This window comes from Labrus mixtus, chromosome 19 (genome assembly GCF_963584025.1).
Source record: "Labrus mixtus chromosome 19, fLabMix1.1, whole genome shotgun sequence".
Classification (NCBI taxonomy): Eukaryota; Metazoa; Chordata; class Actinopteri; order Labriformes; family Labridae; genus Labrus; species Labrus mixtus.
The window spans coordinates 5338418-5364882 of NC_083630.1; the positions used below are offsets into that span (position 1 = coordinate 5338418).

The following is a 26465-nucleotide window of genomic DNA, read 5'->3' on the forward strand; positions in this document are numbered from 1 at the left end:
AAATGTGTGTTAACTGCAACTAATGTTACTTTTGAATATATTCTGAAATTATTACTATGCAAGATGATATCCTTACACTGCTTATTTTGTCAAACCAACAGTTAAAAAAGAAAGAAGAAGGCCAGTAAAATCAAGAGTTTGAACGCACAGGATGTGTCATTTTCAACTAACATTTTCATTACTTTCTGCCATTTCTCTCTTCCAGTCTCTCCCTCTGTCTTAATTTCTCGTCCCATCCAGTCGTGGCAGACAGCTGTTCACCAATAAGTCAGTCTGGTCCTACTCTTGCTTTCTGCCTGTTCAAAGGAAGTCTTTTCCTTGCCATTGTTACCAATTGTCCGCTCATTCGAGGATTGTTCTCTTTCTAATAATAACACAAAGAATATGAAGTTACATTAGATCAATTTTGTTTCAATTTTGCCTGTATATCAGTACAAATGTTATTGATTAATTGAAGAAAAAAAAAACAATTCCAGTTGATTTTTAGTTTAGCAAATAATCCACAAAATAAAGTGACTTATCTTAAGTCGCACTTAGCTACTTTCAAGTGTCTAACTTTTGTTCAATTTATGTTTACAAATGTTTTACAAGTGGTATGTGTTTGGCTCTGGGTTATATGTACCGGTGTCCATGCATCTGTGTGGGTCTGTCTGTGTGTGTGTGTGCGTGTGATGATAAGTGCTCCCCAATAGCAGGTTCTGAGCATTCCCACTTTCCTCCTCTGCGCACATCCTGTCACCAAGGGCAAGGACAGAAAGGAGCCATGCCCCCCCCCCACACACACACACAAACACACACACACACACACACACACACACACACACACACACACACACACACACACACACATGGACCACCTACTGATGCTGTCTCTGTGATAAGTGGGGTTGAAGCTAAAACACTGTTCATTTCTCTTCAGGGGGGTTAGCCAATTATTCAGCAGGGTTAATTAAAGACTAAACAGGAGGACACCTGCAGAAGCCCCAGGAATAAATAAGAAGAGGTGGTGTTTGCCATCAATTTGTGTCCTAGAAAGAAGGAAAGCAGGTCAACACTCATGTACTGTCACTCCATGTTTTGTTGATTGCAAGATATCATTTGTATACTGTGTCTGTACATTTACATGCTGGAGCTGTTTGTCAGAATGTGGATACTCACAAGCATTGCACTTGCATACTTTTTGTTTGTGTATTCTGCAGAAATAACTGTCATAAAGTAAAAATCTTGTAGGAGCTGCCCTTTAATTTAACACGTTTTGCATGCTCAATGGGGGAGGACAGGTCACAGCAGATACAATCGTTGACCACAGGCTCAGTAAATAACCGTGGATGAATGTAATCGAAGATAAACAAACACAGAGAAACGAAGACCAGCTCTCATTAGATTTTTGGGAAAAGTCTCAGCGTCTGTAAACCTGCACCTGCACTTTTCATGCAGTGAATCACAAATACATTAATGGCACCCAAAGTCTAATTTTCTGTGATTTTAATTCAATATCTAGCCTCCTGAATAAGACTTTAAGAGCTTCAAGCAAGATGGTAAAAAGAAGGCTGACAAAGACATCTAAAGGACACAAGGATATAGAAAAGAGAGCCTGCAGGTGAGTCATGCTTCTGAGTGAAGGAGGGGGAACAAGTCAGAAAAGAGAAGCGTTGTAGCAAAGAGAGAGAGGATCTATGTTGTGAGGAGGAAAGGAGAACGGAATATCTCGAGGTTGACAGACTGTGTTGGAGAAGAAGCAGCGTTAGAGGAATACACATGAAAGCCAAACCTCTGATTGCTCCTGTGCCAGATCGACAGATGCAGCTGATTGGCTCGGCTCTGTGGCACGTTAACCGTCCCATATTGAAATGTTTATCCAACAAATGTTACAGAACCTGATCCAGCAAATAAATGTCTTTACTAACCGACTCAGACACCACAAATGCTCAGCTGTTTCTGCCACAGATTTCTTGACAAAATACGATATGAACTGGCACCTGCTACAGAAAACGGGTCGAGAGCAGCCTTGGAAGACACAGAGTTCATTTATGTGTCGATAAAACCTCCTGTTTGTGATGAAGCCACGCCCCCTCATTAATCAATCATACAGTATAAGATCTGCAGCACATGAAAAAAATAAAATTAAAACAGATTAATGCAAAGCAATTTTTTTTATGGTCTCAATGATATTTTGCTGCCTGTTATTATAATTTAATTTTAATTAGTATTTGAAGACTTCACAATGCACACAAAAAAAGCAGAGCACACAAAAATCAAAATCAAACTCACTGCAGAGTAGAAGGACAGTAAGGTCTGGACGAGTGGAACATAACTTAGTTGTTACTGATGTTCAGCCACTGCTAGCAGCATGGCTCTAAGTACGGCAATATTAGGGAATTGGTCCTCCGCTTTGGTTCGCACTGATTTATCTGCACAACAATTGGGTGGTGCAAACATTTATATTACCTTTAATATGTATCCTGCTGACTTTGGCAATCCAACTGCTTTTTCTCGTTTGCCACAACACGTTTGCAAAATTTTATACCAACTAAGCGACAGATTGCCATGCCATTTGAAAGTAAAAAATATCATGTTCACCGTATGCTGAACTGCATCATTCTGGTTGAAAAATATCTTTAGGCCATGTTTACATGAGCCTCTAAAAAACGAAAATCGTTAAAAAAGTTTTGTGTTCAGACGATAAAGTTGTGATGACAGCCGCCATGCACACAGATCCGCAGAAACGACTAAAGACGCTGTAGTATACTGTATATGCCAGTAGTTGGTGATGTGACTTTGTAATGAAACAACATGCACACACACTCTTTCTACAGAGCGGTGAGGTGTAAACATTCAAAAATGGCTAACACATGAATGTTCATATGGACAGATGATGGGGTGAGGTTTCTACTCCCAGTAACCCTAATCTACAAAGCGAGTAAATACCAAGAAAATGTCGACTGTGAGTCATGCCAGTCGACATTTTCACAAACAGAACTCAGGAGTCCATCATTGTTTTGCTGTGGTGTCATGCAAATGATCAGCCGAAACAATAAGTTGCAGTTTTCAGCTTGAAATAGTTTTTATGTGAACGACCTTATTCATTTTCACACTAATATCACAAATGAAACATCCTTCAGCAGGTGAATCCAGGTTCAACACTACTGCTGGGATCAATAGAACACAATTCTAATGGAGACCAAGAAAAACAGAACACATCTGCAGCTGACCAAACCTCCTCCTAAATATTTTTTTTTCACTTTTCACTGGCTCCTCTCGTATACATGTTTGGTAACAAGCTTGTCATGAACATCACTTAGACCAACCGATCAGTGCTTTTGATTAAAACATTATGCTGCATGAAAACAGCTGCTGACCTCTGGATTGCACCGCAGTGATTTGAAAAATCCCTTACGCCCACTGAGCTGTAGCAGCTGACATGATGTGAGATACAGTCTGGGCTGAAGTTTGGATCTGGAAGCCAACAAGATGATTCATGTGTTTATGCTTGACCAGATGGGTTATGAGCCAGTATACTCGCAGATGCTAAAGATGACTGACTGCTCTATCCCAGGTCAGTAACAAGGACATTTTCACACACACACAAAAGAAAGACACACACCTATAGAGTGCATGTAAATACAGATTAAAAAAAAAAAAATCATCACAGCATCACAGACTACATAGCAACACAATTACTTATAACTCACTTATTACTTGTTATTTGTACCAGGCTGTAAACATGTTTTTTTTTTTATGCTATAGCAACATGTATTTTTGAATGGGGAGTGTATGTGACTTCTGGGGCTCTTGGAGCCAGCCTCAAGCAGACCCTTGACAAACTGCAGGTGTTTGCCCTTCCACATTGGCTTCACTTTACAACAATGGAGGTTGCCATTTGAGAATATATATGTGCTTAGGGTAGCTTATTCCCACAAGACAATAACTTGTTACAACAAAATTATTATCCTTTGCACAAAGGGAAAACATTTTTTTTTGCACAATATAATCATTTGCTCATACAGGGAATGCACTTGTTTGCACTAGATACAAATGAGGACCTTTTGGTACTTTGAGGCCTCTGTTTTCACCAGAGAATAAATGTGTTAGAGAGTTTATTAAGATGACATCAGTTACTCTGATTCTAAAGGTTAGCATTTCAACCTTCATTTTTGACCTGCCTTGGGTGACCTCTGTAGCTATTATTTCTCAATCAGGTTATTACATTGTTAAAATAGCACATACTGCCTTTTGCTCCATTTGCTGTCATTTATTTTAATTTCTAAAATATTAAAACGTCCAAACCCTTTTAACATCAAAGACTGGGACTAATTGTCTGCCTGAGACTGTACAGGCTGCCACTAAACTAGCCATGGAAATGGGCTTCATTAATGCTGGAGCACATGTGCACACACACACACACACACACACATACACACACACACACACCTCTTCACTAAAACTTTTCACTTACTGCCCGAGACATTAGTCATTTCCAAAGAAAAACCCATTAAATGGCGGCCAATCATCATTGCTCTTACTGAGACAGAGCTTCACACCCAGTATGAGAAGCATCAATCATACAAGGAGTACCTTTTCACGTGTGACATTTTTAATATATGTTTAATATGCCTTAATGGGCCAATATATAATGTATGCTCAGTGTTCCAGTGTCTTGACCAGCAGTTTTGCAAACATATTTGTCATCTTTGTTTTAGAGTTAGTTTGTTCATTTGGTTCGTTAAACACAAGCCAAGATAACTCTTTCTTTGTCTTCACTCTCACACACACATGCAGCTGATAATAAAGTCAAACAAAGGGAATATGGCACCGTAATGTTCGAGAGGGATTCATCTCCAGTAATTGTGTCTGCTATACGGCAACATGATAGACCCACACGCACAGACAGATGTGATGTCATGGGTCATTACTTCATGGTTGGTTTGTTGGCAGCTCTGTGATGAGAAGACATTGGTGAGAGTGACCAGATTGTTGATGAAGGGACCATAATGAGTGTGGTACCAGTGAGGAGGGCAGGGTGTTCCGTCATGTTTTGCGCCCTCGACAGAACCAGGACACTTCCTGTCTTGGACGGATGAACAGATAGGAAAAATGAGAAAAAAAAAAATAAAAATCAGGGCATGTTTTGAGTTTGCAAAACAAGTGGTATGCTTCGCTGTATACCTACACTCACAGCACACCGAGATTGCATAGCTCAACTCAATTATTCCTTTTGCAATGAAAATTGAGCAGTCAATAGATAATATATGAAGCCTTCTTATGATAATGATCGCACTGCCTTGCACTAAAGATTGAATATATGATCACCTTACCTTCCCTCAGGTTATCACTTTGCACTAAACCTCGATGGTGCAGCAGATTACGTCCCTACACGCTGCTCAAATATTTCATTTGAGACGAAAAAAAACAAGAGGGTGTCTCAAAAAACAAAATCACCACACTGTATGATGCAGCTCTGGTATGAAGCCTCTCATATGTGGGAAGTCAGGAATGTATTCAAATTCATTTCCAAGACATACGATGAACCATTGTTCTAGCCTTTAAAAAAAACATGATACTTTGATACTTTTTCATTGTAGTTCAAGTCTCCTTTGTGTTCAGGTCACAATCAGGAGAGATCAGAGAACATTCACAGCAGGCCTGAGGCGTTTTAAGTGAGCAGCCTCTTGGCTCTTAGTTGCCTCCAAGGATCAATTCAGGCCCGTAAAGAAAAACAAGGTACTCAAGGTTACAGTGACCAGGATATGTTGCTCAGCGGGGAAGAAGATGGTAAAAATATTGTTTCTTTTCTGGAGAGTTGCCTGGTGAATATTGACTGTCTCAGTAATGGAAGTAGCCACCATTATGTCACCAATTGAATAGATGACTGCTGTCTTTGAAGCCTGGAGTGTGGCATTCTGGCAGTCGCCATGTTGTTTTCCGGAGACAGAAGTGACATTATTTTGAAGACAGGATGGGGAGGATTGGTGGCTCTGCCAACATCAAGTTGTCAAAGGCAGCCAACAGTCGGTAATTTGCTGGTGTTAGCTACTTAACCAAAGTAACCAGATGGCCCCTCACTCACAAACAGCTGTGGAGGCAATTAGCAGGTGAAAGACACCAACACGGTTACTTCATATGTATATACATATAACCACCAGCAGGACATTCTTATCATCAAAATGTTTTCTAAAAACAACACTTTCCACAAGCTGGTACAAATGTGACAGCAAGGCGGTTTCTTTTTAAGCTCCCACTGTGAAGCATTGAGAACAGTCACAGACTACTGTTGATCCCGGACTGACTCACTGACTCAAAATTAAATTATTGTTTAACGGCGGTTAAACAATAATTTAATTTTGCAAAAAATCCTGTATCTCTTTAAGAAGAATATGTTTGGTCTTTTGCCTTTTTATTAGGGAGCAGGAAATCAGGTAGAGAGAGTGGTGAATGACATGCAGGAAAGGAGCCACAGGTTGAACCCAGGCCACTTGGAGGACAATAACCTCCAAACATGAGGCGTGACTCAACTGCTATGCCATCAGTGCCCCTTTCCTGTATTTGAAAAAATATATTTTTTTATTAGATAATAGATTATACATGCTACTTATCGCCCCTGTTGCAGCTGTGAATTGCATATCACCTTTGGTCTGTAGAAACGTGGAGTAAGTGTAAAATTATAGCCAGCTACTATTCAAACATAATGCTACTTTTCGCTCCAGTATTATCCTATTATATAAGTTATTTACTATAACAAACCTAAATACATCAACAGGGATAAAACATGAATCACTGATTTGGTTTATTTAAGTTTACCACTCAGTACAGAAAATGCATGGAGAGAGGTTGAGTCAAGATGGGAAGCTGGTGAGTAAAAAGAGTCAGGAGTCACATTCTGCACACTTTTGCTGGTGCAGGGCATTTAAACACACCCTGAGTGTGTTGTCTATTATATTAAAGTATGTCAGACAAAAGCATGTGTCTTTCAAACCTTTTAAAAGTCCTCTACATAAAATACACAGGAGTTTATCAGTCAAAAGTTTCAGTATCTAATGATGTTCCTGACCGGCTTGCCAACACTTTTTATGTATGTTATTCAGAATGCAGTATCCTCACAGCTCATTTATTCAGTTTTAATTAAGTTTTGGAACGATTCCAGTCTGGTTTTAGGCTGCTACCCTGCATGAAAGAGACCGTCCTCCTGAGGGTCACAAATGACCTTCTTTGGTCTCAACATAAAAGCGAATGCAGACTTTCTTTTTTTTTTTTTTTTTGGTTCAGATGTCCATGAAGTAAAACCTGCTCTAGCAGTGTTAGCTTTTACGACACAACACTGCCGTCGTTCAACAGACATCATAGAGCACTCCTAATAGGTAGGATTAACCTTATCATTACAACACTGTACATCCTAGTGACCTTTATGCGCACCCTGTTTCATTCTCTCTCTAAATTCTCCCATAAGAGAGAATTGTCACACCTCATAAAACCGACTGCTTCAACACTGTGCTCAAGTACCATTAACTTTTTTTTTATAACTTAACATCACATGAAAAAAATATATATTTTTGCTCCCCTCCTGTTAAAAAGTTGTCAACAGGGGACCTTTAATAATCCCTATGTTAAAGAAACAGGTGGTGTCTCTGACTTCAACCTTTGATGAGCAGTTCATAAATGTTATGCAGTCGTGCCTCCACAGTACAATCATCTTCAAATTAAAACCACCGCTCTCAGCTGCTGACTTGGAGAAAGTCATTAACTCACAGATTTCCTTTCAACTAGACCAGCGCGTCTTTCGCCTCAGAGGACGGTCTTTTTCACACCCACAGCTAATCCAGAATGCTAAACCAGTTTTCATTTTCTGTGCAGGCTCCCTGTAGGTATGAAGCTTGGTGTAGGACCAGACTGATAGTTCTGAAGAAACAGTGTGATTCAGCTCTTGGCTATATAACTGACCTTTTCACCCGCTTTTAATCAGAGCACACCTTGGTTTCCTGGAGCAGAACTTCTTGTGTGTCCCACAGTCTGGACTCACAGGGACCAGGTCTCCATTTATGTTATACAACAGAGCATAATGAAAGTCAGTCTCACACTCTAATCAAATTTGGAGACAGTGTCGGTTCTTAGATATATATATATATATATATATGTCTTTATGTCTATATCAGTATGTACCAACATTAACAGCACTGCAACATTTTATTTAATTAAACACAGCATTTGTCTTAAATTACTTGTTTTTCCCTGATTAAATATTTTTTTAAATCCTAAACTCCTTGTTAGTCCAGTAGCCTACATCTCAGATAAAAAAAAAATACATTCCTGGTTATATTTATTTGATATCCATCCACCATCAATCTTTAACTGCCCTGGATTCTAAAATACTTATCAAGTTGCCCATCACTCAAAATAATCAATTATTAACACATCACTTACTGTCTCCTTGGCAACGGAGTGGTCCAACGGTCAGTTTAGCCTCAGAGCCTGGTCTGTTGGTGTCGCCCACGGCAACCTGGCTGACCGGTAGGTGTTCCTTATTAATCAGGAGACCAGAATCTTCTCTCCTGTAAGACGAGTCAAAAGAAACATGCATGTATGATTCCATGGCTTTGCTATTAATAACTAACTGCATGCTGATAAGTCTTCTCTTTGGTATTAAAGGAGTACTTGTGGTGTGTTTATGTGCACTCTTAATAGCTGCCAAACATTGATTCTGACTTTGAAGTGAAGGAGGCTAAGAGGAAAGATAACAGTCCTCCCCTATCGGAGGCACAGTTACAGTGTCACAGCAGAAAGGTTGTATGTATAGAGTCCTCGATTACATATACATGAAAGAACATGGATAGTTTATATGGATTATAAAGACACCGTACACAAGCCTTTATTCATAATCTCTATGCCAGTGAAGCTGTGTTATGAAGGCTAGTATATCTGCATATAATCAGGGCCACTACATCAATTTACATATAAATAAGCTTTAATAAACGTGTTTATTTATGTGTTACATCATGAGAAAAATAAAAAAAAATCTAATGTTTAACTTTAATATATGACATTATTCAAATTTGATATTATGAGACAGAAAACCACATGTTGCAAAAGTATGTTACACAAACAAAATAATATATATCACAACCTGATGGATTAAGAATTGAATGAATCACAGTAGTGCCACATACATTTATTATTTGCAAGGATGGCTCAGTGAATAGATAAATTAATATATTTATAATCAATGGTTGATAAAGAGAATAAATCAACAAAATGAACAAATCTACCAGAAGAATGAAATCAATCAATATCACTTTTACATTTAGAAAATAATGTAATACCTTCTATTGCACTCAGATTAAGAAGTCTGGGTAGGCTTTGAGTACAACACATTTTAAATTACCCCAAAGAACTACGTATTTGATTTTAATAATTTGCCGTCCTTTTTAGTTTGGTAGTAAAACACCATGTGTGGTCTATAACGTGATCCCATTTATGGATCTGAATGTGCATTTAGGTTTGATGTGCTGTTAACAATCAAGGAAATGATCTGAAATAAAAATGTAGGAAATACTCTAAAAGTCACTCAGCAAAACAATGAGACATCAATGCATGAAATATGAATGAAGAGAACAAAACACAGTGAAAGTTATTTGGAATCTCATCAGTTTGAAAGATGAGAATGGAGACGAGAGAAAATTAACTCTCTCCTTGCAGTCTGCACACACGCACCCACACACACACACACACACACACACACACACACACACACACACACACACACACACACACACACACACACACACACACACACACACACACACACACACACACACTAATGGGAATATCCATCAGCTGGCTAAAAGAGCTTTGAAACACAAACTGTTGATTGTGGAGGCAAACATCACTCTTAAATAAATGTATCATTGATGGTAGAATCCATCATTCAGTCACTTTGAAGTAAGACTCTTCATCAGAGCATCCAGCTTAAGCAGACTCTGTTCTGACAGATTCATGAAAACATTAGCATTAGCAGCAGCGACAATATTACTGTCACCACCGTGACATAGTCCCATCCAAATTTCCATGGGTCTGACATATTTCACTTTTAAGTTCTGGATGATATAGATATGCAATCATTAAGACTCTCTCAGGCGAGAAGTTCTGTTCTTTTTAGAGGTTGTGCACGGATTCAGAACATTGTTGTTGTCGTGCCTGAATGTCATCCACAGTGAAAAACAGAATATGTACTTGTGAAACATAATGAGCACTCAGGTACAATGACCTTTACAATTTCTCATGAAAATAAGATCATTTTAATTGCACAACCAAGGTGACGAACAGTACTTTGAACAATATTAAATGATGCTAGAAAAATATGTGGGTGATCAAACTCTTCAGATCCTGAAGGACCTAAAAGTAAGGCCCTATACCTGTTTAGGTAATACTGCTCTTGTGGTAAAACAGTATCAATAATACAAGGCAGGTCCCAGTGGTAGGAATATATCCTAATTCTTTCTTTAAGGGAAGCCGAGAGCTGACATTGTTGGGAAATTAATCGATACATGGCAATGTGTTTGTGCTCCTGATTAAAGTCTGTCTTACCATTGCTTGTGGTCAGCGTCACAGTTGCAGTCATACTTTTGGTCAGTGCAGTTTCTGTCGATGCCGCAGGCACATTTCTGGACTCCAGGCACGGAGCCCCCCCAGTAGAAGTGCTTCTCACTGCCACGACCCACCCACCAGGTGTAGGGAGTTCCATCTGGAGAGAAAACAGACGAAAAATACAGAAATGAAAAATGTAGCTTGTTTCTGGAAAAAAGAAAGAAATTCAAGAAATTCAGCCAGTCTCACAGATGACCTGATCAGTAGATCCTGAAGTATGTATTCATTTAAAAATATACTTTGAATCATGAATCCAGAATCGTTTTGAATCGAAAATAGATTCTGAATCAAATTGTGAACCCAAGAATCGAAATCAACTTGAATCGTGAGACACACAAAGATTCCCAGCCCTGGTCTTTAGAAATGTTTTAATGTATTTTAACACCAACAGGGATTTTGAGCCTCTGTCGGTTTCAGTTGTAGGATGTTAGTCACCTTGTAATGCTTAAAGCACCTAACTCCAAGGCGATTTATATGAATGACAAGTTGCTGATTGGTCAGTAAGCACTGCTGGTACCCGACATCATACCCAGAACATGTAATTATCTTGATAAGCAAAGAATATAACTGGAAATACAGGCCTGGGGCATGTCCCAAATGTTCACTGTGTCCTTCACACAAAAAGTGCAGCAGAAAAAAAACAACAAACTTTTGTTAGGGTAATTAAGTAGAGTAATGGGTGATTTATTGTTAAATCATTACCTGTTAGAGGCCTCTGTCGCATTAATGTGATTTATATTGACAGCAAGCAGCTGCATGGTGAATGAAATTAATTTACTCCACATCTTTTACACAGCTGGATGGTAAAAGCCTTTGAGACTGACAGGCACACTCAGTCACAGATCACACCCTTTTCATATTGCCAGTTCAAGGTGCTATATTTACACCCCTGTAAGGACTCGCTTCAATATGAATGTCCTGGGGGTATAACGGTGGGCCAGAGTCGACCACACTCTGTGCAGGCATTGGAGGTAGTAACAGAGGTGTTATAGGGGTGAGACAGGATTGCTGTAAAACGGCAGAGCCAGGTGTGTGTGTGCGCATTTCTGAGTGTGTGTGTGTAAGTGGAGCACTGCTGTTTTCTACTCATTGATTCACAGACTGGGATACCAATATCACACCTTTGCAGAATCATTATAAAAGTGAAGAAGTAATGATGGTGAAGCTTCTTTATGGTACTACTACAGAATCAGAAAAGGCCTTTTAAAGATCTACTTTAACATGCAGTCAGAGCTGCTTTTACATATATTTTTTGCTTTATATGTGTGTGAGTCTTTGTGTATTTACGTGTTTGTGTGAATGTATATGTTTATGCACAACAGATGTGCACAAAAAGAAGTGACACCTCTTTGTGTGCCTAAGATGATGGTGTGTATTTAGGACAAAATATGAGGTGAAGGATCCCTGCTTTTCAATAACAAATGTAATATTGTTTGCTCTGCCTGGATAATGTATTCTGGCTTGAGACAGTAACAAGGCGGAGAGATAGGTGGAAATACTTTAGTACCTGGAAATAAATCACGATAACAGCAAGAGAGGGTGAAACAATATTACGTTTCCCTCTTTATTCTGGGAAAATAAGCTGCATTGTCAATATCACTTTGTCAAATTCCATCAGACAATGAAATCTCCTGAGCCAGATTTCTTTGCGGCAGGGACGGGAAGGAGACTTTGATGCAGCACAATTGCATTGAGAAGTGTGATATAGTGTATTATATTACTTTTTTTTTCTTTTCCACTACAGGAAGACGCAATGGATGTGCATGTGTGTATTAAATACACTCTCCGCCTGTGTGTGTTCATTTTGTGTGTTTGTTTGGCCTTCATGACCTGCAGGTTTATTGGCCTCATAAAGGGAATCATCCTCTGCTTTCTACAGGCTGCTGTACAGACAATAGACTGTATAGAACATAGACATAGTCTCAGTGATGATACCCATTGCTTTCTGAATTTGACTTTTGAAACCTGTCACTGTATTGGAAATGTTGTCACAAACTAATATTCAGTCAACCTAGTATCAGGCAAATAGCTGGAGCTGACGCCAGCCAAAAAGGAACTACTGTATGTAACTCTGACACCTAGCTTTCAAAAGGGGTACTGCAGTCCTAATTCAAAACATTTGGAGAGAGCTGTCTCCCCCCGCCCCCTCCTCCCTAGATCTTCAGTGTCCATGTCGCTGACTCTGAAGCTTCAGTGTATAACCAGCTCTGCGTTGTTCTTGAAACTTCTCTGCGTTCTAACTTCTCTCTATATTTTGAAAAGCATCTCCAATATTTATCCTTATTTGACTACGTTTCTGGTTGTGGAGCTTTTTAGAAAAATCCCAAGGATTTTAGGTCAGACAGAATCAATTATCTAACCGAGGGACATCCAAAATGGCCGTGTGGTGGTGTCTTAAAACCGCCTACTTCTCTGATCAAAAAAAAAATATGAGCCATTCCGGACCGGAATCAAAACTTAGGAGGAGGACATGTTGGCTGCAGCATATTATGTATATATACATAGAAAAAAAAGTGTGATATGTACTGTATGTGAAACATGGAGCATTAAATAAGAATCTGCATGTTTGGATACAGATTTAATGTCCGAGAAGCCCAAAGTCTCATCCTGCCATGTCATAAAATACCCAATAGGAGACTTCATCTCTGACATGTCTCGTTTTTCAAGCTGAGTAATAGAAGAGGGCAGAGGAGAGGAGCTATAGGAATAACAGTGAGGCATCAGGTGGAATGGAAGCTACACATCGTGCCAGTTTAAGTCTCCTGTGTGATTTTGTTTAAGCACTGCCAAAACAAACAACTGACGAGAGGAGAGGGAGGGAAGGTGTGGAGCGGGGGAGATGAGAAACCGACAGCATGGATGGATGGAGATATATGGGAGGAGAGATAGAATCATATTGGCGGGAGTTCATATGGAGAGACGCGGAGAGAGGGCTCTGCAAAGACGAGCGTGTGTCTGTGCTCAAAGGGCATTGTGTGTGTGTGTGTGTGTGTGTGTGTGTGTGTGTGTGTGTGTGTGTGTGTGTGTGTGTGTGTGTGTGTGTGTGTGTGTGTTTGTGAGTGTGTGTGTGTGTGTGTGTGTGTGAGTGGCATATTCCACACTGATGGAATAAAAAGTTGGGTTGTGGGGAGGAGGGTAAAGTTGGGGTAGAAGCATGTTCTGTGCTCTGAAAGAGGGTGAAAGGTTGGCCAATAGCTTTAAGGACAGATTTTCTAATCTTGGTCATGGGACTATCCGTTTCAAGCACTCATACCAAACACACAAGTTCATGCATCACACTCAGCCTATATTGAGGCACCACACCCCTGCCAGTCAAGAGTATGAACTTAAAGGTCAGTGGATCTAAAATGGCACTGGACATGCTCGGTTGCAGATAACCCCCCCCCCCCCGTCTGGGAAATGATGGCTTTTATTAAAGGTGGTCAGTTGGAGATGAAATGCCAGATTGACATTCATAACCTGGATTTGAATTGCTCATAAACCTGTCTGAGACATCACCTTTCCTGGAGTCATTACACCTAAAGGACTGATTATTACCGCCTTTGCCTGAGTATCCTTTTCTGACTTGCTGAGTGACAGGTGCTGGTTTGAATGTGAATGTACATTAAGAAAACACACACATGCACGGATGAAAATGTAAACAGTTAAACTGCACTGATCTCCCAGGAGAGTGGAAGTGAATCAGTTCCTTTTTTAGTTTCTCTCTTTTATCATTTAGAGAGAAAAGAAAGGGCAAAAATAAGAATGAAGCACAAGGCCGGGGCACTTTTTTACATTCACATCCGTTCAATGACCCTCACTCTCAGGGGCTCTGGAAAATGACAAACATATCCTTCCAAACACACATTCATTTTTCGATCTTGGGGAGTTTGTCAAAAAGTTGTGGATCAGAGAATTGTTAGTGTCTCTTCTTTGTTGTCATCTTTTGTTTGCATTTTCTGTTTGTTGTGCAGCGAGCCTGGTGTCTCTCCTCTGCAGCCTCTTTGTTAGGCCGCCTATCCTCTTATCGTCTCTGTCCTTTTAGGGATACTACAGGGAGGCAGATTAGCGAGGGCGAGCTAAAGAAAGCTGCAGATAATGCAGTGTGTCTAATGTTAAAAAAGAGAAAGATAATTTGTGTTCCCCTGTCTTTGTCTTTGTTCTTCATTTATCTACACAAATACATGTTTGTTTGTGTTGTCTCCACTTGGCTCTTTTTAATCCATCTACGAGTCTTTGCCTTGCTCCCCTGTCTCTTCCAAATGTGTCGATCTTCCTCGTCTCCTAAGCCCCTTGTCCATCAATTTACTCTGAGAACCTCTACTTCCCTTCGTCCTCACCACAGTTTTCTCCGTCTCTATGGCTCCCACATAGATTTATTAAGGCCTCTTTCTCTACATCACAGTCTCCACCTTTTCCTTGCTCTCTCGTATCTGTTGCTCTCAGAGGCCTCTTTCTGTTTATCTCTTATGTCTCTCTACCTTCTTTTTGCACTCAGGAATCTCTTGCTCGACCAGACTTTTTCCCCCCTCCACTCTCCCTGCCTTGCGCACTCTTTCCCTTCAATCTTATTACAGATGTTGTCAGCTGCCTCTCTCTCTCTCTCTCTCTCTCTCTCTCTCTATGGTCTGTATTAACTACTCCATGTCTCCGAGACATCCTGGCATCTAATCTCTTTATGTTCTCATTAGCTCCACTATAATCTGCCCTTTAATCCATGCTTATTACAAACTCCTCTCACCCTGATCCTGATCTGAAGTTGTGTTTGAAACCCATCCCACCCTCCACGCCTTTCCCTCATGGTTTGATCTGCAAAGAGCGCCTGTGATCTATAAGTCCTTGTAATTATTTGCCCTTGACTGTGTGTGTGAAATGAGGTTCTTAATATTAAAAGGAAACTTGAATTGTCCCTGGAGGACTTTTTGATCACTAGTAGTGCTATGGAGCGGTGTTTTAAAGATTGGGATAACATTTTGTCACTATCAAATCAACAAGAAAAATGCTTGGCTGGATGTAGGTGGAGGGTCTTCATCTGAAATTCAGTAAGAGAGGTAAATGGTATATATTTTTTTTATTTCTCAACCATCCTGTATGCACAATCAAAATCTTTAAACCTCAATTTATGTGGTGTAGGGAGTACGTTACAGAGGAGTAGTAGTGCAGAAATGAGTTCACTGTAGCCTGCAGTGTCACAATGTCAGGTGAGACATGTTGTTGTCTACATCAGAACGCAGAGCAGAAAGGCCGGGGAAGGATAATAAGTTATTTCAACTTTTTCTACCTGAGAGCACCCATAGCGTGATCCACCTCCTTCTCGCTCTCTGTTCAACACAATGTTATGCTCTAGTAAATTCACTCTGCATATCTCTGCACCCATCTACAACTCTTCACAGGTCATCATCGAGTGTATCCGGCCATTAAATGAAAACTACTCTGAGAGAAGAGCTGGAGGGAGGGAGAGAAAATGAATATCAATGGTTGCACCCCTAATTGGCTTGTCTTGTCTGCTTGATAAAGGACACAATAACCTGACGCTGCAGCAAGTACCCCCATCCCTCGCCTCACTCTTAAGTATGCACTACAGCCCCGTTTCCACCATGCAGTCGGGTTTGGTTCAGTACAGTTTGGTACAGTTGGGTACGGTAAACCATGAACTTCCTTGAGTTTCCACAGCCAACAGTACCCTTATTTGGTAAGTGGAGTGCAAGCCAGACGGAGATAGCCGATGTAATAGTGTGACATCATAGTAGCCCAACACAGTATAGCTGTGCTATTAATTAAGTTAAATGATCAAGAAGAACAGGTACACAGTAAACAAGGGAGGGGTCGGATCATTACTCTTGGCACCCCAACAGAAGGGTACCAAAAAGTAGGACCGTACGGATCCCATATTTTGGTACCATTCCCAACCGAACTGAACCGGACCGCATGGTGGAAACGGGGCATAAGACTAGCATGTGAATGCACACACACACACACACACACAAAAACACCTACAGCATCAAATGTGTAAGTGAAGACCGTAAACAACCATAATCATCATCTTAGTCAGTGTGTTTATGACCATCAGTCAGATCTTGTTAACTCGCTTGTTAGTCAGTTTAGGAATCAGGTACTGTATAGCTTTGCTAACCGGGTATTTGTAAACCCTCCCTCTCTCTTGAGTTCAACCAGCTCGTCCAGTTAGAATGACCTTTAGCTCCAGCAAGCTACAGCGGTGATGGCCAAATGCCAGACTCCAGTGTCTCCAACCTGTTGACAAACCCATGGATCACAGTATTGTCACAATGTCAACTGTGGACCCCAGGAAGAATAGCTTCTCGCTATGCTGAAGCTAATGGGAATCCAAAGAGACACTTGTTGCTGTTGTTGTCAGCAATGTTCAAGGAGAGCTAACTTCTGCTGGTTCTTGCTGACGATACCTTTGCTTTTTTTCTGTCAATATTAATTCAAACACTAGTAGGTACAATGGCAATTTAGCCTTGACAATGTGACTGCATGTCTAGGAGACACTGACACTCCAAAAAATTTAAATGTGTTTTGCCTTGAAAGTCTTCAAATGAATACAAAGTTATTTCAGTTTGATGTGAAGCATATTATGTTCTGAGAATTCATAACTGAATCAGCCTTGAGAATCTGTTACCAGCATAATATGTCAGTCTAGACTCTGAGAGTCACAGCTTTGTGGATTAAAGGTTGGGCTGCTTTAAACAACGCATACATTTCATTATATATCTTTAAGAGGAGAACCAAAAATAACTTTTGACACTACTCTCTCATCCAGTCTGTTACAGTCTTTTTCCCAATTAGCCTGCTCTTAGTTTGCAGTTGATCTGCAGGTGAAGAGGTCGACCTCACAAATCCAGACACTAACCCGCTGGGCTTCTTCATGAAAGCCCACAAAGACCCAGCAACCTTCTCTATCTTATTCTACCTCTCCTTCACACTCTCTGTTTCCAGCTTTATCTTCTCTCTCAGCTGCTTTCTCTTCTCTCCCCTTGGTATTCCCCTCTCCCCAACTCTCCATTGCATTTCCTCTCTTTCCCTCAGTGTCCTGCTGTCTCCATCTTACCTTGAGTTATCGATTTCTGTAAAGGTTGACTGTGCCCGCCGCCACCCTTCTCTTCTCTCTCTGTCCCTTACTACTTTTTTCTCTCCTGTTGTACTATCTTAGAGCCTTCTATCATTTAATATAACTCTGTCTGAATTTTTGAAACATCCTTTTGCAAAAAAGTCAAAAATTACTCAAACATAAGAGTTTAAAGTAAGTATGTGAATCTTGCAGACCCACCTCCCTGTTAAATACAGGGAAAATATTAACCAAAACACTGGCAAAGGCGCTCTTTTTACAATCATAGAAGGTTGTTCAGCATTATGTGTTTTACCAGCCAACATGCTTCAGAATGCCTTCTCTCCATGGATACTGAAGTATAATGTGACAACCTCTTTGTGACCATGGAAAGATTCCTAATAGTCAAAACATTCAAATCTCAGTTTAAACTATTAGATTCTCGCCACTCTGCAATGGATTTGATTAACAACTTCTGATTTCTAAACCTTCTGATTTGCATCATGGTACTCGCCAGGGTTGCCCTCTGAGCTCTCTTCTTTTCATTTTGGCCACTGAGTCCACGGCTTTGTCCACAAGATCTAAAAACTACGTTGGGCATAGGTAGAGGGGGCATAGAACACAGTATTATTGTATGCAGAATATCAGGTTTGAATAAAAATAACAATTTTGGATACTATTATTGGGCATGCAACTTGTATTGTATGTCATATTATCTATTACCATCTAGACCAGGGGTTCTAGACCGACTATCATGTGTCAAGGAGTTGTTGCTGACATTAGCAGGTGTCATCACAATAAAAAGAATGAATGACTGATTTAGCATTAGCATTAGCATACATAAATAGACAATTTAAGCCACGGCCACACTCTTTAACTCACACTAAGAAAACTAAGCGATGCAGTTTTATCAAAGCCATGAGGTGTGACACCTTTCAAAACATTGTATATTCAAGTTAAACAATGATGGGATATTACTTTTAAAGTATTACACAACATGTAAAATAAATCAAAATTATGTCATAAAGAAATCGGTGCTGCTTGCTTTCTCTAGATATTATTGTAAAGTTAATTTCAGAGATGACAATCTAAAGCTTTGTGACAAACTTGCAATTTACTTTCAGAAGAGTTACATTCTACTTTAGCAGCATAGTAAGTGTTGCTCACATGCCAATCACTCTCTAATAACCTGTCCATGAAGTCCTGGGAACATGATGACCACATTAGTAATGAGGACGAGACTGACAGGTGAGGTCTGCACCTGCTTTCTGGATCTCATTACTGAGCCTTAATGAGGTCCTGTGTTCCATAATTAGGAAACTTTACGGTTCTCTTTCCTGACTCACTGTTTGGTTTCTGTGTTGGCTGGGGGGGGGGGGGGGGGGGGGGGTGGCAGCTATGGTGCTTTGGTTTGCTTTGACAGCAGGAATGTACACACAGTCTGAGAGATCTGTGAAGATCTCATTGGAAGTGCCAGTATAAGAAGTTCAGCAGGAGTTTACGTGAGCACGCATCCGGTACTGGATGATTATATGAGGACTAGTGGGGTAGGGGCTTGGGGTTGAATAGTTTGAAAAAATTAGTTGTGTTAGAATGTATGTAATGAGCACATATGTGTGATTTCCATTTTTTATGTTCACATGCCCAAGACCAACTTTCAAAGATGATACTTTGGATAGTCTAATATTGAATATGATGTTTATTCTCGTTTCCTTCTCGTGTTTATCTTTATTTGTAGACTCTGCATATCCGGTATCTAAATGTAGGGAAGAGATCATGGTAGAGTTTTCTTTTGAAGTACAAGTAGCTGACTTTTCTGAAAAATTACAGAATCTGCTGTAATGCAATCATGTTCCCTACTGGTAGTCATCTTACCAGCATACAACTGAAGCCAACAGTGATCTCATCTCTCAAGTGTCTCTGCTCCATTTGTGTTTTGAGTGAATAGTTGAACTGGAAACAAGGGCAATGCAAAGAAAAGGAAGCCTTGACAAGAAGTCCTCTATCACTAACAGCTAGCTACACCAGGAGCCCCTTAAATTGGTACAGTATATATCAAAAGACCTTATTGTGCAAAGTACATTTAGCATTTGATTTCAAAGACTTCATTATTGTTTTAATGCATTCTCCTTTGTGAATCACTGAATGCAAGAAACAAAGGGGTTAATTTATCAAGGATATTATTGGAGATGTATCTTTTTTATTTTGGTTTTTAAGAATTATTAATTTGCATAATGTATATATAAGGCTAAATTCAGTGTTAAATCACTGAGAACTATGGCAGGTATGCAGTGCATTACATGCTTTGAATGTGTGGGTAATGTGTATGTGTGTTTTTTTTGTGTGACAGCTAATGAGGGCCGCTATGATTGAGTCTAAGTTTCCCCCCGCTCGCTGCAGAGGAGATTAAATGATGAATAAACTTCAATCATTTGGAGACAGGCCTTCATCTTTTGTTGCAGCTGCCAGACAGTATTCAGGCTCACTGTAGGCAGCAGGAGAGGAGGCCGCGTCTATAATTGACAATCGAGTTTCAAAATGTCAGACACTGTATTTCCATCTATTTGAATTTCAAGATTAAAATCTTTACTGTCATTGTGTAAGAGAACAAAACAGCAAAGCATCTCCCTGAGCAGCATAGTGCAAATAGATAAGAATAGTATATTTTAATTTAAAAGAAAACAACATTAAAAAAAAGTGCAACTAGATGAGAACAGTATTTACAGGGAATCAGACAGAAGCCTGACAGAAGCCATCAATCCAGACTTCAACGTTTGTCATTGAGACGCTCGCTAAGGGAGTTGTTCTTTTTCTAACAAGGGGCATGTTGGGCAGCTTCAGTATGAGAATATGCCGCAGGCAGACCTCAGTACTTGAACATGAAAGAGCATTTATGTATTTTTTTAACAGTGGAACCGATTTCAAATATTAGCAGACAGATGGCGGGATATCTGTATTTTATTAAAAAGGTGCATCAGGTCTTTCATTTTTTTTTCAAAGCTTCTTTTGAAAGCAGAAACAGTTAGTTTAACCTTAAAATCAAGTCAAGTCTTTGCCGCAGGATACAGCAGCCGATTTAGCAGAAACACAGCTTGAGCTTTATCAGAAACAAAAAAGGAAAAAAAAAATGCAACGAGGGCTTATCTATTCACTTTCCCATTTACTTTATTTTTCAAAATACACAATGCAGTTAATCTCTACTTTTTGCATTCAGAGTCTTCTCCATCCAATGTCCAACTCCTGCTCTGTGTAATAAGTGAGGAAAACAGAACGCTTATCTATTCTGGTGTAATCATGCTTTGACCTGGCTAATGGAGGCAGCATACCCCAGGGTGAGATGTAATTAGGAGGACAGTTAATAAAATGAACAAGACCACTTTACCGACCATAGTAATGTCCCTGACTTTCCCAGAGGGACAACAATTACACACAAGTGTACAGTGTACATGTGCCCTTATGCACATGTACATCACATGCATAACAAAGGCATGACCGTACGGATCAGATGGTTAATTTGGACAATCTGTAATGTCATTAGTATTAAGGTTGCTTGAATTTATGTGGGATTCACACAAGTTTAAACTCTTACTCTTAGAGTTTAAGGCTTCATCTATATCTGGATGTGTTTAGACAGTTGGATGGTAGGGTCTCCAGCCTGGACTACTAGGTTTACTCCAGTGAATAGAGTCTCTAAAACAGCTGTCAATGAAACACTATAATGACTATCAAAGCAAGCAGTCATGTGACCTAGTTCTCGGCTATATTAATATGGAAAAGACAGTGAGGAAATACATTTTAGAAGACATTCTCATGTAGGTAAAGGTGTTAGCGGGACTGCGTGTACCTGTAAGTGCTGTAAGTGTTCTTGGTGTGCATGTACTTGCTTTCCATTCTTTTCTTATGCAGTGAATTTGACACTACAGATATGACCATTCACCTCATGTTAAATCTGTTTTTGTATTTGCAAGTTATCACATGTACACTTGGAGCTACACGCTCAGACACACATAACACGTGAACACATTTCCAATGCTCTTTCCAACTGTTCAGGAGCTTGAGGAAGACATGGGGGAGGGGGTGGGGTTATTGAGATGAAGCACAGGGCCTTGGAGGTGACGTGGGCATTATTGTCTGCTCTGCCAGCCTCTTCTTCTCTGAAAACTCTACAGAAACTCAACCCCACCCAGCGTTCCACAGCTAACCACCAAGGGAGAGAGAAAAAGAGAGCAGTATTTCAAATCTCTGCTTTTTACAATCCATCACCTCCCTCTAACGGCAATCTGTGCAGCTAAGCTATCGCTCCCAGGAAGAAGAAGTGGGATTCTTCCATCAAACTGTCTAGAACAGTAAGACGCTATTCAACACAACTTCTATCATTCCTGCAGAAAGGACTTGAAATAGATCTGATGGCATTAAGAACACGCTTTGCTTTCTTGCACAGAAAAACATTCAGACTGTCTTAAAGTTAATGATCAGTGAAATCTGTAAAACCTCTCAAATGCAGCACTGACAAATCATGATGGCTACGATTATTTCCTTACTGAAATCCATTTACACAGCTATATAGCTTTGAAGTAGAGCTAAAAACCACATGACAGCAGGAAATGTTTTTCACATCAGAGTATTTTTTCCTCTGAAGAAACACTTCTGATTATATCTCAGGAAAACACTTTGCACTTTACAGCGTTTATGCACTAATTTATTCATAATTCATGTACGTGTGAGGTTAATGTGGCAATATGATTATTGTTTTAAGTGAGAGAAATGGTTAAAAAAAAAGACCCAGCACTGTCATAATCATTCTTATTACTGTAGACATCTGTTGATTTGTTTGTGCAGAAGAAGACATGTTTTGAGACAATTAGTGGAATGAGTTACATAGACATCATATTGTTGCAAAAAAAAGACTGAAGAGGCCTATTAGTGGTGTTGTTTTTTTCAACACAAGAACATAGTGCCAAGATGCATATTGCACTGCTCTATCAAAAGTGGTCCATTGATGCAGCAGCTTTTGTTGTGCCAAATTAGAAAATGATCTCTCCAACATCAGAACACCCATGGCACCTTTCACAATGTATTTCTACATATTAAAAGTGTTGATTGAAATATATAACCTGAGATACTTCTGCTGGATGAGGGCCAGATGATGTGCATCTTCTTTTTAAGAAAATAATTAGATAACTTTGGGTCACATAGATGAGACTTCCACTCATGGAGGAGAGACAAGCAAACAGACAGAGGAGAGAGGAGAAACAGGAGAAGAGAGTGAAAGTGATAAAGGTAAAAGCTTCTTGTTGACCCACACAGAAACACCTCTCTCACCTTTCTCTCTCCAGTAAATCTGAACAACAAAGAGTAAATCCACTGCTGGTGTTGGTAGTAGTCATGCTGCCTTATGTGATCCTATTAACTTTTAAGAGTTATTGTACTGGAAGCATTGTGGAGCAGGGAAGGAGGCAGTATAGTCTTCAGAGGTAGAAGGCTAAATGACAGATGATACACTGATTTGAACACTGCAGGATGGCCCAAGGCAAGCTGGGAGCCACAGACAAGTATCCTTAGACAGTAGCACAGTCACTGTGAGTGCATACTCAAGTAGATTAACTCTGAGGGACTCGTATATCAGGCATGCACAAATGCTGCCTTACCTGTGCACACACTCAGACACACTAGAAGTTTCTCATTTCAGGGGCCGCTTTCTTTGAAATCTGTGTTTGAAGAAAAAAATGCCCCATATTGGGCTGACAAGGCTGCATCCATCCTTTGATTCATTTATTTTATCCTTCCATGGGGGGTGGGTGCATTAATGATCATTATTATAAAAGATAAGGATGTAAAGATGAGGTATTTAAGCTAACTATCATCCGCAGTAGACCTGGTTGTAGCATATTCTTCTTAAATTTGAAGTACGACAATCAATCAGTTCTCTTTGTGACTTTGTCTCTGACTCTACAATATGATAAAGACTGCTAAAAGGCACCTTCAGCTTTGGAAACTGAGAGTAAAGCTAAAGGGGAATCCATATATATTAATGGTTAAGGTACTGTATATCCGACTGATCCGTGTCATCTGAAGGCCACATCCTCTTACATCATGCCCTTACATCAAGGATATGGTCTTTAAAAAAGTAACTCTTACATCCCATCTACATTTTCACACACAGAGGCGGCTCCGTATCCTGCTGTGAGTCTAATCTCAGTTTACAGCCCACTGCATGGCACGAGTCTTGCAATGCAACCTGAAAATGGATTATGATAATTCCATAACTGCCATGAAAGCAGGAGTCATGCAGAAACATCAGTCACCTCACTTTAACCTCCTGCAGAGGAGCACAGCGGGAGACGTCATGAAAGATCCACTGACACAAACTTCTGAACAACTTTTCATGTTTTTCATCTCTCCTTGTTATTTATCTTCTGCATTTTATATAACATTTATTTTCCCTCCTTTCTTTAAAGCCTTCTCCTAGGTTTTTTTTTTTTTCCAATCATTCAACTCCTTCTGTTATTATAATCGGCACACACGTGGCAACATCACCTTTTTGAAATGGTTAAAAGCTTTATGACAACATTAAGTCCTGTTGTGGTGCCTATTGTTAGACCACAATGTTGCTGACAGCTCAGAAAATCAAAACTCCCGGCTTCACATCGACGCAGAACGGATGCAGAGCGACATGGCATCTCAGAGTCTCAAGCTGTAATAATTCTCAGTGTTGTGATGGGATGCTATTTTCCACTCCAAAGGGCACAAAAAACCACCATGTACCAAACAAAACACTCTCTCAGTGAGCAAGTTCAAGGTCATTATTCCAATTACCAGAAAGAAAAAAAAAAGCATTTAAAGAAACAACCTCAATGACGTGATAGTCGGTTTATGCAAAGTCAACAGCAAAAATCAGAGACATAGCATTGACACAAATGTTTTTAAAGAGAAGTAGAAACAAGAGAAATAAATGAATACCATATTATGAAATGCTATTGTAAAGGTCAAAGTTTCAAATTATCGACAAAACAATACACTTGCATAACAAAGCATCAACACTCAAATTAAATAACAATGGTCTGAATCTATTTCTTTTATCCACACTGACTCCTTTCACCACATCGAGATGAATCAAACCCGGAGACTGTGATAAGCCTTTTCAATACTTCACGTCATTCATTTATATGAAGTCCAAAAAAAGAGAACTCTAGCTTATAACTTCCAATGCTCGATCAAGATGAGAGTGGTATTGATCTTGTCATCTACTTGAAGTCAGAAATCAAAAGAGTGTTTTTTCCCAAAATGTCACACAGTGTGTCTGCAGTCGGAGGATTTGTTCCCGAAAACAAGTTTGAAATTGACGTCATTTTGATTTATTATTCAGGGAGCACATGAAGAGATGAGGTCATCGAGGAGGCTTTTTTAATTTATGAGAAAGAAACATTTTATGCCCATCTTTTAAATCCCTCTGAATTGCTCACTTTGAGTTGTCTTCTATTTTGAACACATTGATGGTTATGAGCTCAGCACCTCTGTGGTCTGACCCGGGGTTGATTGTCAGGGGGAACTCATTTGGACTTCAGGCGCTTAACACTCTGAATGGATTCACAGTTTATAAACCAAGCTGCTGTCCAGGGTTGACACGTACCAATGCGAGCAAAGAAGCGCTCACAAATGACATCAAACTCCCTGCTCCTGTAATTGGATGGGATTAGTCTGGGCTGAGAGACAAGCAGACCTAAACAATTTGAATAATTTAAAACCACAGGGGTTTGAAACAAGTGTGTATGAAAAAGGAAAAACAAAAGAGAGGGGTTTAGTTCGGATGAGTTCAGGTGATCAAACGAGTCACAGTGTCATGTTTGATGAGATATAAACATGTTTTATATTTTTTCCAGGGAAAATGTCATGGAAGAAACTGCCTCCTGCAATGAAAGTATGGATACTGTGAAGTCTCCAACAGAAGGTAGATACACCGAGAAGACTGATTCATGAAAAAGGGAAAGGAACTCAAGTATGAGCGATCAGATGATTCAAATGGGCGAATATGAGAAACAATCATATTGAGGCAAAATGTCAAGTGGGTAAAGCTAGTTCCAAAACCAGAGTGAACCATGGGTTGGCTTTCACCCACAAATGTGGAGCTTGCTGTGTAGGTGTAAGCAGTGGGCGTGCACTTCTGGTGGCAATGAGCCCAGGAGGCGGGGCCCAGTTTGAATGTTTACAAGCTTCAAGGAACATTGCTACTGATACATTTAAGTCATCCAGTGTCTTAATGGGCTGTCACCTAAGCTTTACATTTCCATCAGGCGTGGCCACATCAAGGTCGAGGGAAAAGTAAGAAGCGGACACTGCGAGACATTCCTCAGAGGCAAAGAGAATGAAGACCTGGGGAAATTGCATGTGAAGCACTTTCTTGGGCAATTGAGTGTATCTGTATGAAAGGCAGGTTGAAATCTTGGAGTGGTTATAGTGGGATGAATTACCTTTCACAGAGCTATATATATCAAAAAGGCCTAACCAGGTGTGGCCTTCTATCCTTTCTTTCATATATGCTTTTTCCTTAGCATGAGGCGGAACAAATGCATGAGCCCGTCAATTCTCCTCTTCCTTCTCTTCTCTCTGTGCCTGTTTTTTTTTTTGCATTCTGACAAAAGCTGCTTTCCACAAGCCGAGCCTTCCCCCTCATAACACCCATCTTATTGTGATCCATTACGTTGTGTTTCACTGGACCCCCCATCTCCCCTCCCCTTCCTGGCTCTCATCTTCACTTCCTCCCTTCATGCTGCCTGTCTGACCT

The 26465-nt window shown here is 40.0% G+C and overlaps 1 protein-coding gene across 2 annotated transcripts in view; it reads right to left on the reverse strand.

Annotated features, from left to right (window-relative positions):
• The window catches only part of LOC132993984 (contactin-associated protein-like 2), a 211208-nt gene that overhangs the window by 20127 nt on the left and 164616 nt on the right, over positions 1-26465 (reverse strand). For both annotated transcript variants that reach the window (XM_061064024.1, XM_061064023.1), the window contains exons 16-17: positions 10576-10732; positions 8416-8543 (exon numbers count right to left, since the gene is read on the reverse strand). In XM_061064024.1, coding sequence (XP_060920007.1) covers positions 8416-8543; positions 10576-10732 — 285 coding nt within the window. The remainder of the gene's footprint in view (positions 1-8415; positions 8544-10575; positions 10733-26465) is intronic.